At 37.3% G+C, this 16,529-nt stretch overlaps 1 protein-coding gene across 3 annotated transcripts in view; it reads right to left on the minus strand.

The window, feature by feature from the left end:
* pdgfrb (platelet-derived growth factor receptor, beta polypeptide) overlaps nucleotides 1-16,529 on the minus strand; it is a 71,225-nt gene that overhangs the window by 22,475 nt on the left and 32,221 nt on the right. For all 3 annotated transcript variants that reach the window (XM_022665586.2, XM_049474830.1, XM_049474832.1), the window contains exons 3-9: nucleotides 15,812-16,099; nucleotides 14,521-14,778; nucleotides 12,692-12,822; nucleotides 6,990-7,152; nucleotides 3,908-4,088; nucleotides 3,647-3,762; nucleotides 1,133-1,256 (exon numbers count right to left, since the gene is read on the minus strand). In XM_022665586.2, the coding sequence (XP_022521307.2) occupies nucleotides 1,133-1,256; nucleotides 3,647-3,762; nucleotides 3,908-4,088; nucleotides 6,990-7,152; nucleotides 12,692-12,822; nucleotides 14,521-14,778; nucleotides 15,812-16,099 (1,261 nt within the window). The remainder of the gene's footprint in view (nucleotides 1-1,132; nucleotides 1,257-3,646; nucleotides 3,763-3,907; nucleotides 4,089-6,989; nucleotides 7,153-12,691; nucleotides 12,823-14,520; nucleotides 14,779-15,811; nucleotides 16,100-16,529) is intronic.

The following is a 16,529-nucleotide window of genomic DNA, read 5'->3' on the forward strand; positions in this document are numbered from 1 at the left end:
CAGACAAAAAGGGAATTTTTCCTTACTGACCTGGATCTTTAGCTAAAAAAATAACCTTCTTTCTTTGAATTACTATTATGTTCTAATTATGTACTAATTGTCAAAATAGGAACACTTATATAAATCAAGCTAAATATATAGTATATAGCTAAATATCTGCAATAATGTTTTTTTATTATAATGAATGAAAGGAATAACTGTAATGGTGCTACTAATATGACAAAGTGCGCCAACAAATAGGCTATCATCTATGATATCTGCCCATGTTTAGCACTAGCATCAATATTATGTGCCATTTTCAATCATTTAAAGTGGTTTTGACAAGAGGAGGAAAGTTCACATACTTGGCTCATGTATCTTTTTGCTGGAAAAAAAGCCTAAAATTAAAACATAATTTGGAAACAATTGAAAAACTATTAACACTTTTACTTATAATGCTAAATTATGGAAATAGTGGGAAATGGGCCTTATTGATCAGTTCAGATATTTTGATCCAGATCCAGTCTGACCACAAAAATATGAATAAATAGAAGTGAATAAATCTGTCCCTAAAATAGCATGCATGCACATACTGATAGATTTATGCATGCCTCCATTATTTGGCTGCACTCAAATCTGATTGCAGTAACATCACTAAATCTGATTTGACTATTCAAATTCATAAATACTTATGAATTGGATATATATCCGATTAAGGACCACACATGAAAGTCCACACATATAAAATGTCCATACAGATCAGCTTTTAACAACTAACATCCTTAATCTTTCAGTTTATGTTTTATTTATTTATTTATTAGTTTTACATTATATATCTGTTATTACTGGCAATAAAAATAAAAATGACCATTTCTTAAAAATGACTGTTTCTTAGATTTGGACTAAAAAGTGTTTTTGTGCCTGTGAGATGACAGATTTGCCATTCATGCCCTTTAGTTTCTGTTTTAAATTATGTGATGAATAACCATAAATAATAATGGAATGATTTAAAATGTTGTCCCTGGATACTGTTAATTTTCCCTAATATAGGTGATAGTAATGGAGCTTGTGGACTGACTGACTTGTTGTAATGTTAATGATGTTGTGGCTCACTCCAAAGATGATGATGCCAGTGATGATAAAGAGTACTCACCTCTGCATGCTGTCACAACTAAGCCACTGAATGTTGGGAGCAGGAACACCCTCGGCCACACAGGTAACTGCATGCTTCTTTCCCGGTAGGTGATAGTCTGACAGCTCGGTTATTTGAGGGGGAACTGACCACAGAGAAACACATCCATTTGTGCCATTTATGTACCATTATTTGAAAATTTGGAGGTTTGAAGCTGGACAGTTTTTAAATACCATTACTGAATTTTAGTTCAGTTTAATTTCAGTTTCAATAAAAGTTTTTCTTTTTTTTGGAAATTATCTGGACAGCTCTATGATGCCACATTCTGATCACATTACAATCTCTCTAGCTGCTCAGAGTGGAATAAATTGGCTAAAGTAAAACGATCACAGTTAGCACAATTATTGCATGACATAAGGAGAAGAGGTCCCAGAAATGTACCATTGTCAAAATAATTATGTAAATATATGGAAAGATCTTATGACTAAATACTGTATGCTCTGTATACTAACCAGCTTGGAAGGTGGGCAGCTAAATATAAAATATGTCACATGACTGTCTGTTACAAGAAGCTTCACCTGTCTGTGTGCAAGCTTGGGTTGCATAGTATTTATCTTTATTATACCTCACTATTATTATTGTTATCAAATTCCCATATAGGCAATAATAGTAGTTGAGTATAGGTTGTACATTTGGATACAGGCTTCTTATACATATTGACATCCCTGCTGAAAAAAAAGTCTGGCCAGCTCAAGCCAAACAAGCTGCTTAAGATGTTTAAGGGAAATAAGATCAAATGGGAAGGTTTAGATCAGGGGTGTCAAACTCATTTTGGCCGAGGGCCACATTGGCATATTGACTGTCCTCCGAGGGCCAGATGTAACTTATAAATGTAATAAAATGTAACCAAATGATATATAAAATGAATGTAATTACACCTTAATGATAAATAACTCTCAATATATTATTTATTCAATGAAATATTACAGTTGCATGGAAAAAATGTTTGCTTGTTGCTCTATTAACATAAATCCTTTTAATTTGTCATGTTATGAAATCCAAAAACTCCATCAATCAAGAACCAAACTATTCAAGTGAATAGAAATGACAGCAAGTTATATTAACTTTGATCAAAACGTTTGATACTGAAATAAGGCTTAATAAATATAAAATCAAAAATTGTGAGCTGTTAAGAACATGTGACAGATTTAGTATTTCCTCAGATTTAGCAGTTCCTCATACAACCACTAGTCGGAGCTGCAGCAGCAGCAGCAAAAGCCCGCAGTCTTTACTTAGTCAGAGCTGCAGCCCAGCCACGGGCTACAGGGCTCAGCTGAGCCAGTCTGGAGCGTTTTTACAGTTTATCTGTGTAGTGAATAAAGGTTTTAACCCCACTAAACGGATAATACAGCTCTCTACAGTTCATCTTTCAGCCCAAGCAGCTAACAGCAGCAGTTCAGAGCAGCGTCACGGAGTCACTGCTCGGATTACATTATAAACAGGTCAGTTAGCGCGCTGCTAACCTCAGGATGTTTATAACTACGGAGTTTAGTGGACACACCACGGCTGCAAGGTTAGACTGTTGAAGGCTACTGAAGACTATTAAAGGCTATTGGAGGTTATTGAAAGGGTTATTGGGGGCAGAAATCAGTACAGGCTGGTTAGATGAGTGATTCACGTCCTCGTACTTTGCTGCGGTGAAACTGCGACTAGCGCTGTCACAGTGATGTTTATTAACGTCATTAAAACAGATTTTGTCAGCTATTGTCTTATATTAAATATTTACACACAACTTATATCTCTCATAAAAAGCGTTTATTTTGGTCAGTAACACTCTTCGTAACTCAAAAGGCCGTCTGCATCAACTTTTCTTTTTCTGGACATTATGGGATAAACATTTGTATTCCACCCGCGAAGTTACGCCTTCCCTACGGCAGGGTTTCCACATCAATGACTACACTGCCGTGTAGTGGCAGTAAGCCGTAACTTCGCGGGTAATACAATCGACAAGCATTGTGGGGAATGTAGTTTTTGGTCAAAGAACGCTTCTGACCTATTTATTATAGACACAAAGATCTTACAAGCTCTCGCGGGCCACATAAAAGGACGTGGCGGGCCACATTTGGCCCGCGGGCCTTGTGTTTGACACATGTGGTTTAGATACACACGTTTACTTTTTTGTGTAAAACAAAAAACACAAAAACACAAAACTAAACATATTTTGATTAAGTAACATTAACATTTTGTTTCAATAATGGCAAAAAAAACTGTCCTGATCACCCTTAATTTATCATATGCAAATGTCAACTACCCTAAGTCATATGCACAGAAGAAAGATTACATGGTCAGTTTTATTAATTATTGTACTATAAATAGTTATAAAAGTTAGTACATAATAAGGTGTTGTTGATAGTTAGTTGAACAAGAATCAATACATTCTTATTGCAATGTGATATGCAATATACCCACAATGTACTACAGCCTCTAAGGTGGTTATGTATATATGGAGAGGAAATCACTGGGCAGGTTTCTCACCCTTAACTTCTAGGTCAAATGTCATCTCTTTGGAATCATCTTCATTGTCAACGTGGATGGTGTAGTATCCTTTCTGCTCCATACGGATTCTAACCAGAGTTAAAGTGCTGATATACCTACAGAAATTAGGAACATACAAATGATTAGTGTATTAGTGTATTATACAATCAAAATAATACTAGTTTCTATATAGGAAAAAAATACCTAATATTAATAATTTGGTTTATTTACTCTCTCTTATTTTCATAAGATCATAGTTACCTGGTTTCATGCTCTTGTCTTATGTTGATGATGTTGTCTCCAGTGATGACAGCTCCATCTCTGCTCCAGCGGATGTTAGGTTTGGGGTAGGCCTCCACCTCCACTCTCAGTCTAACGTTCTCATGAAGCTGGGCTGAAATGTTGGGGCTCTGAAATGAACTCAGTGCCACAAAGCCTTTCTCTGTAGATTGAGAAAAAAAAAATATATATATATATATATTTCATATGTACTTAGCCCAGATTCTTCACAAAAAAATCTATACTAAAAAGGGTCTACTAATAGACCCATCCAGGCTCTGCCCACAATTACAGTACATGCATTAATTGCTAATATTGCCAGATTAGAAAAGCTTTACAGAACGTTGTCTAATGTCCCAAGACTTTGGCCATGTTTCATTGATGCTAAGGAATGATGCACTGACCTGTGCGATGTGTGTGTTGGCCCTTCAGTATTGAATGTGGATGAGATTTCCACCAAGGTTTCATGTATGCATGGACATTTCTAGCCAGATGCCGCCATTCATTATTATTACCATCTACTGCACTGTCCACTGTGGGTGGTAATAATGCCTCTTAAGAGGCATTCAGAAATGGAATGTCCCATCTACTGTCTCTACACCCACTACCATGCCTCACTTAAACTCTGGTGATTTATGTAGTCTTGCCATGAGCATGCTGGCCACTGTTCAATTTCACTTACACGATAACATCTCACAACTTATACAGGTCTGGGCTTTGCCAAGTCATGCCCTGAGGATGAATTTACTCACTGCTGATTTTATGATTTTGGCATTTTTGGTCATTTTGGTCATGTCTTCTCTTGTGCAAAACGTAAAAGTTTATGACATTGATAGTTAATAAAAATGTAAAAGTTTTTGGATTGATTACATCACATTTATTACATATTAAGTCAATGCAACTCCAAGCGCATAATGAAGCTTTATTTACTGTATCTTATGTATAGATACGAATAGATTAAATTGCAGAAATTTAACCCACTCATGAGTATGTGGAAAAAGTTTATAGATTAACATTACAGCAGTAATGTGACGAGTTTGAGCTGATTTTGTTTTTATTTTGGAGGCTTTCACATCCAATTAAGTGAAAAGGGCTGTGTGAGCATTCCTCCTTGCATCACATGCTGAAGATGATGGGCTCAGCCCAAGCTTTATAAAGCTAATGATAATATGTTCCATGCATAATTTACTCTTAAATGCTGCTGGGTTCATTATCACGTGCAGTAGTGTAATGTACTCTGTAAAGCACATAACAGGTAGCTAATCGTGTGAGTGTGCTGCAGGAGCCTTTCACAAAGCTGCCCATTGAGCAGCTCTTGGCTTCTAGGTGGCTTTTTCCTCCTCATAGTCACTCAGTGTGCTTTCCTGGAGCCTCAGCTGGAGAGGAAAGATGTAGTTAAAGGGGCTGCACTGTGTGCATGAGCCCTGCTGCTGTGGTTCAGCCTGGGCTAGGGGCGCGCTGCGTAAATACAGCACACCTCATTTCAAAAGAATGTCAACATTCACAGGCATGATTTGCGTCCAGCGGAATTCTTAAATATGGGGTGGCGCATGCCATGAAAGCAAGCGCTCAAAGCCTGAAGGGATGCATTAACTGACTGTTTAGAAGATGCTGCAGGTCAGGTTTATTCAGGTTCATTCAGGTTCACTTCACTAGTCATTTAGTGCACATGTTTAGTGCATATTCTGTTTTAAGGCTACCATTCACATATTATGATTACCTGTAATATTATCATTTGCTTCAATGGTGAGCAGTATTTTCCTAATTCCTTACTACATTCAAAGTCCTCAACTTTATACTGTGAAGAACTGTTGGACTGCATGTTTTCAGTACAAGCATGGCAGGCATCTACTGCATTCTTTCTGCTCTATCTCCTGCCTCCTTCAAATACTCTCACTACATTTTCCGGAAATCCACTTTTCCAGAAGAGTCATACACTCTAAAAAAACAGAGGTACGATCTGAGTACTTTTTTGTACTCAAAGGTACACTCTTCATTATTGTACCCTCAAAGGTACAATATTGGTCTTTACAGGGTCAGATTTGTTCCCTCTGAAGTACAAAGTAATTTCTAACAGCAATAAGTACAAATTTGTACCATTTAACCAGCCAAAAGGTACATTCAGTATTCTGCATCACTGTACTAATAAACAATATATATTTAAATTGCACATTTTTTATTTGAAAGCCAGACAATTGTGGATCATCAAGTTTTTAAGCCATATTTAGTTGATGATAATGTTTATAATCTTTATGATCTTTACTGGCACAAAAACCATGGGTACAAAAAAGGACTTTCACTGTAAGGTACTTTTTTGTACCTCAATATAAGGTACAGCCCCAGCGACAAGCTTTGTACCCTTTTAGATACAAATCTGTACTTATATTTCTTAGAGTGTATGCCTTATGCTACCAGTGTATTACTACCAGTATTATTTGTGTATATCTGTGTATATAATTGCATGTGTATTAGTCTCTTTGCCATGTAACCTTGCAAAGTATGGCCAACTGTTTCGGTTGCATGCTGAGCGTTCTTGTGGATCTTTGCTCAATTTGGTTTCCTTCTTGTCTGATTTCCCCCTTTGGTTTTGTCTGTATGTTTGTTTGGATCTTTCTGGCTATCTCACTCTTGCTTCTAAGGTGTATATGTGTGTGTGATATATAGTTTGTGTCTAGATTGGCAAATGTGAGGGCTTACACTGAGTTGACTGAGTTCCAGTTAAGCAGTCATTCTCTCAGATTAGCATTTAGTTAATAACAATGCATTATGCAGTATTTTGTGCATCCAAACATCATGAAAACATGTCCACAGACACAGTACTGTGTGTAGGACTGATTTATACTGTTGCTTTTATTACTACTGTCAATGTGCAGTGCAGCCTTATTGGATTTTGAACTTGGGGTAGGAGCACTCCAATTAAAATGTCCTACTTGGAACTACAACATTTTGACATCCAAGCTCAAATGAAAGACAGATTTCATTCTGTAGTAAGTAAGTGATGTAATAAGTATGAAATATGTAATTAAGAGTGAGCTAATGCATTAGGCCTGTTTACAGTACTTACCCAACACAGTGATGTTGATGCTGACCCAAGCCTGCTGGTTTCCCACATCTTCTAACGCATGGCACGCATAGTGTCCAGAGTGCGCTAGTGTGGCGTTGGAGATGTTCAAGCAGGAGCGCATGCTCACAGATGACAGCACGTCCGTCAAGGGCTCCAGATCTACCTGAGGGCCAAAAAATCATAGCTAGGTCAAAGAACAGAAATAGCATGGGTTAGGAAACCTGACAAGACAAAGATCAGCAACCAGAAAAAGATCAGACCTCTCTAGATGTTCTCTGGCAAAGTTTAATCTTTTCCTATTAAAAGTTATGCATTTATTTTATTATAAGATTTTATGTTGTAATCATGACATGCATCTTGTAGTTATGAGAAAATTACAAGTTGTTTATGTGACATCTCATTATTACAAGATACTTTCTCATGATTACAAGATATGTTTTTTTCATAATTAAAACATGTTGTTTAATGATATGCAAACATATTTTATGTCATTGCAAGTGGCAATTATAAGATCTTTGTATGTCCTCCCTTTATTTTTAAAGTGCATTGTGTGGGATAATAGTATCTATTATAGCCACACCAAAACCAATTGATTTTGGGTATATCTTGCAAATTTAACTATACCCAATTTTGACACTTTCATCTATATTACATGCTTAATGCTTCAGTTCAGTACAAGCTCCTCCAAAATCCTTTGTAAACCTGTCATTGTTCTAATCTTTTTAATATCTTAATATCTGAACTTTTAAGTTAAGGCATGTGTGGGGTATGTCCTAACTTTTTTGCTCAAAAACTTTACCTAATTACATTTTAAAAATGGCATTTTATCAGTTTTATTTGTTTACCTCCATCTTTCTCAATATTGTCAGAATGGAGATCTAATCTAAACATTAAAAAAAAACAGAAATAATGATATATGAATGAAAGCATCAAAGGGAATTTAGAGGTCACTGACATTTCTATTAAAGCACAATGTCATTATAACCTTCACAGAGGAACATACAATACATGTGCTGTTCTCATGTCTATATATAGAAAACACAAAGGCTGGGTGCTTTGATCATACATGAAGTACGGCTGAAATCACAGCACTGATGTTCTCTGATAACCATCAGGGCACACCGTAATTTCCAGTTTCCAGACACAACAGCAGTCATTTCTAGCAGTCTACATCCTACCATCCTACCTAACTTTCAGGTGTTTTTGTTTTGAACAGACGTTGTTTTTGACCTTTACACTTTCTAACCGTTTCCACTGTGTTTTTACTGTGAAATGAACATAATGTACAACCCCTGGCAAAAAGTATGGAATCACCAGTCTTGGATGAGCACTCCTTCAGACATTTCATTCTGTAAAACAAACTCTGATCAAAAACATGATACAATAATAAGGTCATTCCAAAGTGCAACTTGTTGGCTTTCAGGAACACTCAAAGAAATGAAGAAAAAACATTGTGGAAGTCAGTGAATGTTACTTTTATTGACCAACCACAGGGAAAAAAATATGGAATCACTCAATTCTGAGGAAAAAAGTATGGAATCACTCAAATTGAAGGTAGAAAATAAGGACACACCCAGTCAATTTCCTTTCCCTAAATGGACACCTGCCTCAGATTAGATCTGCTCGTTAGTCTGCAGTTAAAAACACCTGCAGTCATGACACCTTGGAGGGCTGCTGGACGAATTAGAGTGGCAAGAACCATGGCTCCAACAAGAGAAATGTCTCTTGAAACAAAAGAGAGGATTGTGAAACTTCTTGAAGAAGGTAACTCTTCACGCATGGTTGCTAAAGATGTGGGCTGTTCACAGTCAGCTGTATCCAAGATATGGACCAAATACAAACAGCATGGAATGGTTGTTAAAGCCAAGCGTACTGGTAGACCCAGAAAGACATCAAAGCGTCAAGACAAGCAACTTAAGGCCATTTGTCTTGAAAACCGAAAAAGTACAACTAAACAGATGAAGCATAAATGGGAAGAAGCTGGAGCCAATGTATGTGACCGAACCGTAAGAAATCGCCTAAAGGAAATGGGATTTCAGTACAGGAAAGCTAAAAGAAAACCATCATTGACACCTAAACATAAAAGAACAAGACTGCAGTGGGCTAAGGAGAGGCAATCATGGACTGTGGATGACTGGATGAAAGTTATCTTCAGTGATGAGTCAAGAATCTGCATTGGACAAGGTGATGATGCTGGAACTTTTGTTTGGTGCCGTTCCAGTGAGATTTATGAAGAGGCCTGCCTGAAGAAAACAACCAAATTTCCACAGTCCTTGATGATATGGGGCTGCATGTCAGGCAAAGGCACTGGGGAGATGACTGTGGTTAATTCTTCTATCAATGCACAAGTTTACATTGACATTTTGGACAGTTTTCTCATCCCTTCAATTGAACAGATGTTTGGAGATAATGAAATAATTTTCCAAGATGACAATGCATCGTGCCATAGGGCAAAAACAGTGAAGGCATTCCTTGGAGAAAGACACATTCAGTCGATGTCATGGCCTGCAAATAGTCCAGATCTCAACCCAATTGAAAACCTGTGGTGGAAATTGAAAAAAATGGTCCACAAGAAGGCTCCGACCTGCAAAGCTGATCTGGCAACTGCTATCAAAGAGAGTTGGCACCAAATTGATGCAGAATACTGTTTGTCACTCATCAAGTCCATGCCTCAGAGACTGAAAGCCGTTATAAAAGCCAAAGGTGGTGCAACTAAATACTAGTGATGTATTTTGAATCATCTTTTGTTTATCTGTTTTTCATGATTCCATACTTTTTTCTTCAGAATTGATTGATTCCATATTTTTTTCCCTGTGGTTGGTCAATAAAAGTAACATTCACTGACTTCCACAATGTTTTTTCTTCATTTCTTTGAGTGTTCCTGAAAGCCAACAAGTTGCACTTTGGAATGACCTTATTATTGTATCATGTTTTTGATCAGAGTTTGTTTTACAGAATGAAATGTCTGAAGGAGTGCTCATCCAAGACTGGTGATTCCATACTTTTTGCCAGGGGTTGTACATCCTTCTTCACGTAAAGGTACCTCTGAATGAACCTCACTACAATAGACAAAGCACCATGCAAAAACTAATTTCAGCGAGGTTCATTTCAGCCTTAATCCCTCATGATGATATGGTTTATGATTCTGATTTCTGCACAAAGAAATATTGGTAATTATTTCCCAATTATTGTCCACAGGGTTCTACTGTAGGGTGTATGAAATTAATGAGAAGTATTACAGTTGTGTAGTTATAAGAGTGAAAACTTGATGCACAGGCTTACATACAGAGTCTAAAGGCTTAAGGATGACAATTACAGTGTCCTGATTTTCGTGACCTTGCAGATGATTTGCAGGCATCAGTGAGCCACTATTAAAATATTGTGGAAATATCGAGAGTCGTGAAACTTGCGAGATGAGTGAGATCTCTGCTATAGACACAAAGCTGCATAGATATCAATATTTATTTCCACTGGTTTTAAATGGGCTAGTCTGCTGTTTTGTTTGGTTTTGGTCTAGCTTGATCATTCTGGTAGGCTTGCTTGGTCAGGCTGATCATGCTTGTAGACCAATTAAAGCATCAGTCTGAACCATCAAGTGAAAAACAAATATATATATATATATTACATTATACTGGGTTTAATCTAAGCATTTTAAACATTTCAGCCAACTTGACCAGATTAAGTTTGCATACACATACATGTCTGTCTAATGCTTATAGTGATTTTATCTATTAAGACCCTGCCACCACAGAGCTGGATCTTTTGTAATCACAGAAAAAGATGATCCATACCCTGATTGATGTTATCTATAACACCAGGCTCGGCACATTCCAGGAAAAAAATGTTTAATCTTCCTGGCAGCAATTTCTTTTTCTGTTTACAAGTTCAAAGTGTGGAGCTCCCCAGGGCACAGAAACTGGCCATTTATCAAATTAGTAATATCTACACCTCACGTACAACCCACAGTCTGACCTCTTTCACTATATTACTGTCTTTTAAAAGCAGACAGAGAGACAGTGCTACAAAGCCTGGGATAAAAACAGAGGCTGCACAAGACAAAAAAAACGGTTATTTTTTTTCTGTGATCACTGAAATCCTTAATAATTTAGTAAAAAAGAGTAGGCATTCCTTCGTCTTGGGTCTAGTAAGCTTATAGTACATGATGATACGTTTAAGCGAGTTTCTATTGTATCTGTTATCCCTGAATGAAAAAATTGTATTTTACATTATGTACACATATAAAAGGGGTTTTTAAAAGGTTCTGTCATATAAGCAGCTCAAATATGCACAAAAATGGATAAAGTCTCTGTATTAAGCACTAATGGTACTAAAGAATACATCTAATATTTGTTTATGTAAAAGTTCTACTTTAATTAACAATCATATTTTGATTGAATACTGTTCAATGTTGCCTAAAAACGATTCATAATAGATTATATAACATGTGGACCAAAGAAACATATGGATTACTAGGTTTTTCCTCTTCTATGAAATAAAATGCTATTATTATGTTTTTAAATAGTGTCTCTTTTTAAACATCCCTGTACATCCCTGTCATCATCTTTTGCTAGCAGGCTTCAGAGCAGCCAAGGAAAACATGAGAAACTCTAGCTGTTCATTGGAAGCCCCCGCATTTTCTCTCTGTCAGCAGCTGGCCTGTAACTTCTCTGGGTGTTAGGGTTTCAGAGCTCTCGGTTTGCATGGCCAAAAAAAGTAGGAACATTCATATTCTATCCAATTCTATTGTTAGAATCAATATGTTCTTTAACTTTTTTTCTGTTCTCTTCAACTATCACAGAGTCACTGTGTTATTGTGCCATCTCTACTGTTTTACAGAGGTATGTAAAAAGAACAGTAGGCAAAAGGTAGGCAAAAAGAAAATAGAGGTATTTTTTTATAAACATGTTTAACAAATTATTGATTTAAAGTTACAAAAAAATATTTATGTAACATACAATATACATACACTTTATTTTATTATATATATATCTTTTTTTACATTTGTGGTTTGTGTCCTGACTTTCCCTTACAGTGTCACTCCTGCCTCCATCCAATCCTTTCACTACATTTCTCGAAATCCCTCTGAAAGACTCTGTCACATTCAGTGTCTCAGTCATACAATCAGTTCATCTTCTCCTATATACTGATTCTACATACCTGTGACTCTTTACTCTTTGGTGTAAATAAACCTGTGTGGCTGTGCTTTCACTTTGTGAAGTATTGACAACCATTATATTTGCATTTCTCATACCTCTCTGGTTACTGATCTCAGTTTGTTCTTATTTTCTCCAGTTTGGTTTGCACTTTGTTTTGTCTGCTTGGTTTGTTTGGATCTTTTGATCTCGACCTGCCTTTTGCCTTTAAGTTATCCGTGGGTGGGTAATAGAGATCAAAAACATTTTAATACATCTTTGCCCTCATTTTCTCTTTCTTCCTGTTGTGTTTCACGTTATTATTCATAATAAATATGTGCCTGCTCAGCAGAAACGCCTCCTCCACTCTCTAGTCCTCTTTCTCTCCTTCTCTTTCTCGCCAGCAGATTTAATACTTTAATAAAAATGTGTTGTTCATAAGAGACTCATGCGCTAGGTGCGGCGGCCCATCTTGAGGTAATTTGGGCTGCTGGAGCTCCTCTGGAGGGGTCTCACAGCTGACACGAAACGGAAAAAGAAGACGAGGAGGTTTATTTTCAGCCCACTCACATCTTTGTTTGGGAAGTCCCAGGAGAAGTAGACCAGCTCCACTCCGTTGGCGGTGCAGTTAATGCTTAGCGGCTCACCCTGTTTCAGCACAGTCTTTGAGGCATTGATGTGGAAGTCGAGCACTTCAGGAACTGCGGCCATGTGCACAAGAGACAGATAAACACACTTACACACACAATACAAGCATTGTTTTAACACAGAGTGTTACAAATCATCTGTTTATGAAAGGGAGGGGAAATTAATACAAAAGAAGTGAGAAGAAGCAAAGCAGACAGATGTGGAGCACATGTGGAGCTGTCTGCATGTCATGGGGTTTCTTTCACTGGGACTGGGAGTCGCTCATGACCTGCTGTGTGCTATAGCTGAATATTAAAGTGAGTATACTGAAGAGAAATGTTTCACAAGAGCAGTGCGTAGTAGTACTAAAAAGATCATTAAAGGAACGACTTTGTTATTGAACTTTATGTTCACATTTTTCCATGTTTTGGAAATGGTTTCATGGCATCTTCTCCTTCTCAGCAGTGAGGGGTTAGGAATTGTCCTCAGGGGAGGGCAAAAGGATCACAAAAAAATCTGTTTGTTTATTTCTCCATTCATTAATCAGTGTGTCCAATTGGCCAAGTTTAATAAAATATAAGCCAACACTACTTCTGTGTTGTTAGAAAATACACCACTCCACCATCCCACCTCATCTGTAACTCCTCAATCTATCCTAAAAGTACTAGCTAGTAGGGGTGTGATGACACACTCATCTCACGATATTGGCTTCATGAGAATGAGACCAGATTTTACCAATACATATTTAAATCACTTAAAAGTTGAAATATATGACTGTAAAAATATTTTATTTGATTGAAACACAAACTCTGAAACTCTGCAGATGAACTATGATTTTTTTTAAGTAATCAGCTTGTAATTGATGTTTATCAATTTTAACTATTTTAATTCTGAAATATGTATGATTTATCATATGCAGTAGAATACAGAAGAATATGCTATAACTGTAGTAATACTATTAGATAATAGTAGTTACTGTTGTCAGAATCCCCCAGTAAGGGTTCTGTATTCAACTGGAAACCCTTCTTGAGGGTTATATACAGACCTGGCAACCTATGACAGAATTTTAACGTGTTGCCTCGGCGTGTGTTCAAGATTCTGCGTCACTCTGCAGTTTAAACTACTAAGGCAAGAATATGGAGGCAGAAACATGAGACCAGTGCTGCTGTTTGCCTCACAAAATGATCAAACATTTGTTTTGATTACCTAAATATAAGGCTCACAAGACACATTTAATACCCGATGAGAAATATTATGCAGTTTTAATCTTGCAAGATTTTGTGACACCCTCACTAGCTGGAGTATCATCCTTCCAGAGAATACAGTTCAACTGATGCACAGCTTAATGCTGGGCGGTTTTCATCAGCCAGGCTCAGGCCACTGACCACCCCAATTATATTTTATTAATTTAGTTATTTAGTTAGTTACTAGATAGTTAGTTCTGAAAGGGAGGAAACTGTATATTAGGGTTTGTTGAGTGTTATGTTCGTGTTTACTACTTTTTAATGAATAAAGACAAAAGACAAAATGGGTAATTTGGATAAGGGGACTCAAACTTTAACATAGAACTTCAAAAAATATTTAAGATACGAACCCACTTTTATAAAATAGCTTTTTTAGTGACACAACTAAAGGTGTATATTTGTCAGTGAATAAAAGAGAGAGAGTGAACAAAATAAAGAGAAAAACATCATAAAATTAAAACTACAACAGTACCCCATGCATTTCTTATTATGTATTTCTAAGTGCTTTAGTCTCTCTTGTCCACATACCTAAGATGCTGAAGACGTAGTAGAGTGCAGACCATTTCTCTTCTCCGTTCAGTTCTCCTCTGCATTTATACGTCTGGTCGTCCAGCAGGGCGGTGTACCCTACGGTGGGCGAATACTTGCCGCTCACCAGGCTTTCCGTCTCTCTGTCATGGAGGGTCACATTTATCCGGGGGTCCGTCACAAGGCATGGGATGGTTGCTTCCTGTTTAGTCTTAGTTACCATGTAATACTCGTTCTCCAAAAACCACACATCTGGGTCTGACAAGGGGGAGCACATGGATATGTGATGTCACAAATGATGTCAGTATGTTGGAAATAAACTTGTACATTTAGTATTCAGTAGTTTGCCGATAACAAGTTACAGTAATAAAGGCACACTTTAGAGTGGAATCATTGTTATTAATCATATAAAACCAAATACAGGTACACTTGAACTTATACTCATCATCAAAAAAATAGTTGCACCCAGAAGAAATTAAATGAAAGAAGTGAAACTTGGTGGGTAGTCGTGCCAGACTGTCATGGATTGACCTGTCATGGAGAAAAGCAGGATCATCTTCGGTGAGGAGTCACATATCACACCTTCGGGATGCCTGATATAATGTTGAGAATTGCAATTTCGTACATTTTCAGAGCACCTTTGGTCTTGATTACACACACATTTACAGCCCAATATTATTTTAACATCCAGTGGCCCTTACATCTCTAAAAGCACACTCCAGTCCACTATTACAGCAGGACCATGCTCGTCCACATACTGCTGGCATCTTAAGAGATGCCTTGAAGTCTCAGATACTATATCATGGCCACATTGCCAGACCTATCCTTGACTGAAAATGTGAGTGATGCTATTGGGTGCATTTTCACACCGGAAAATCTGCAGGAAATGTCTAAGTTGCATGAGATGGATTATCAGAGGACATCATTTTGGCATATAAATGTATCAAAAGACAATATTTCATGAATTTTTGAAGCAATCATGATCTTAAGCATAGCTACATTAGAAGTGAGTTTTTATTTCTGTCTGAGATTCCAATGTCTTAATGTTGAGACATCTTGCGTGTTGTATTACACATATGCTACTTCTGGATGTGTAGCTCAATTAAGTGTGAAAAGCCCTTTTCACACTAAATTTGTCATCATTTCTGTTTCCAGGTGATCTTCATCTTTCTTTTAAACAGCATTGCAACCTGACACTTCCTTCTGGGACTATTTTTTGATGATGAGTGTATTTATTATACATATTACATGTATTCATACATCTGCAGAAAGTGTAATTCTTGTTTCTCACCAGGCACATAGATGGCCACCTCCCTCTCTTCTGAATCAGTCCCATTCTCAAAGCACGCATACACTCCTGTGTGCTTCCACGTCACATTCTCCAGATACAGAATGCTGGAGGTGGTGGTCCGGTTCTCTGTACGGAACTCTGGGATCTTTTCCTCTCGTTTAAAGTGCCAGCTGACCGGTGCCCACCCAGAACAGGTGATGCTGAAGGAGGAGTTAGGGGTGAGGATGATCTCTTTGAGGGTGGGGTTCAGCTCCAGTGCAGAACCCATAGAGCATAACAGCAGGAGAGCTGTAGCCAACACAGATATTACAACCATTGTTATCATTGTTGTTGTATATAACATTTAACATCATCAATTCATCAATGCCTATTACATGCCTATTACATTACTTAGGGTGGAAATGCCTTCAATGGCATATGCCCGGTTCACATGCACTGTTGACTGAGGAATGTTAATGGCTTTAAAATTAGAAGTAGAATCTCCAGTAATTTATGTTGCCTTGCCATGAGCACACTGGTCAGTGTGTAACCTCACTCACAAGATAACACCTTACCATTTATACAGCATTCGGCATTCCCAAGCCCTCCCCTGAACTTACATTTTACATGATCTTAAATAGATAAATGATCATAGAATTATAAACAGAATTGAGTTTTTATTTCTGCCTTAGATTCCAGTGTCTATTGTGGATTAATCTACTGCTGATCTGACGTTAGT

Source organism: Astyanax mexicanus, chromosome 2 (genome assembly GCF_023375975.1).
Source record: "Astyanax mexicanus isolate ESR-SI-001 chromosome 2, AstMex3_surface, whole genome shotgun sequence".
In the NCBI taxonomy this organism is placed as follows: Eukaryota; Metazoa; Chordata; class Actinopteri; order Characiformes; family Acestrorhamphidae; genus Astyanax; species Astyanax mexicanus.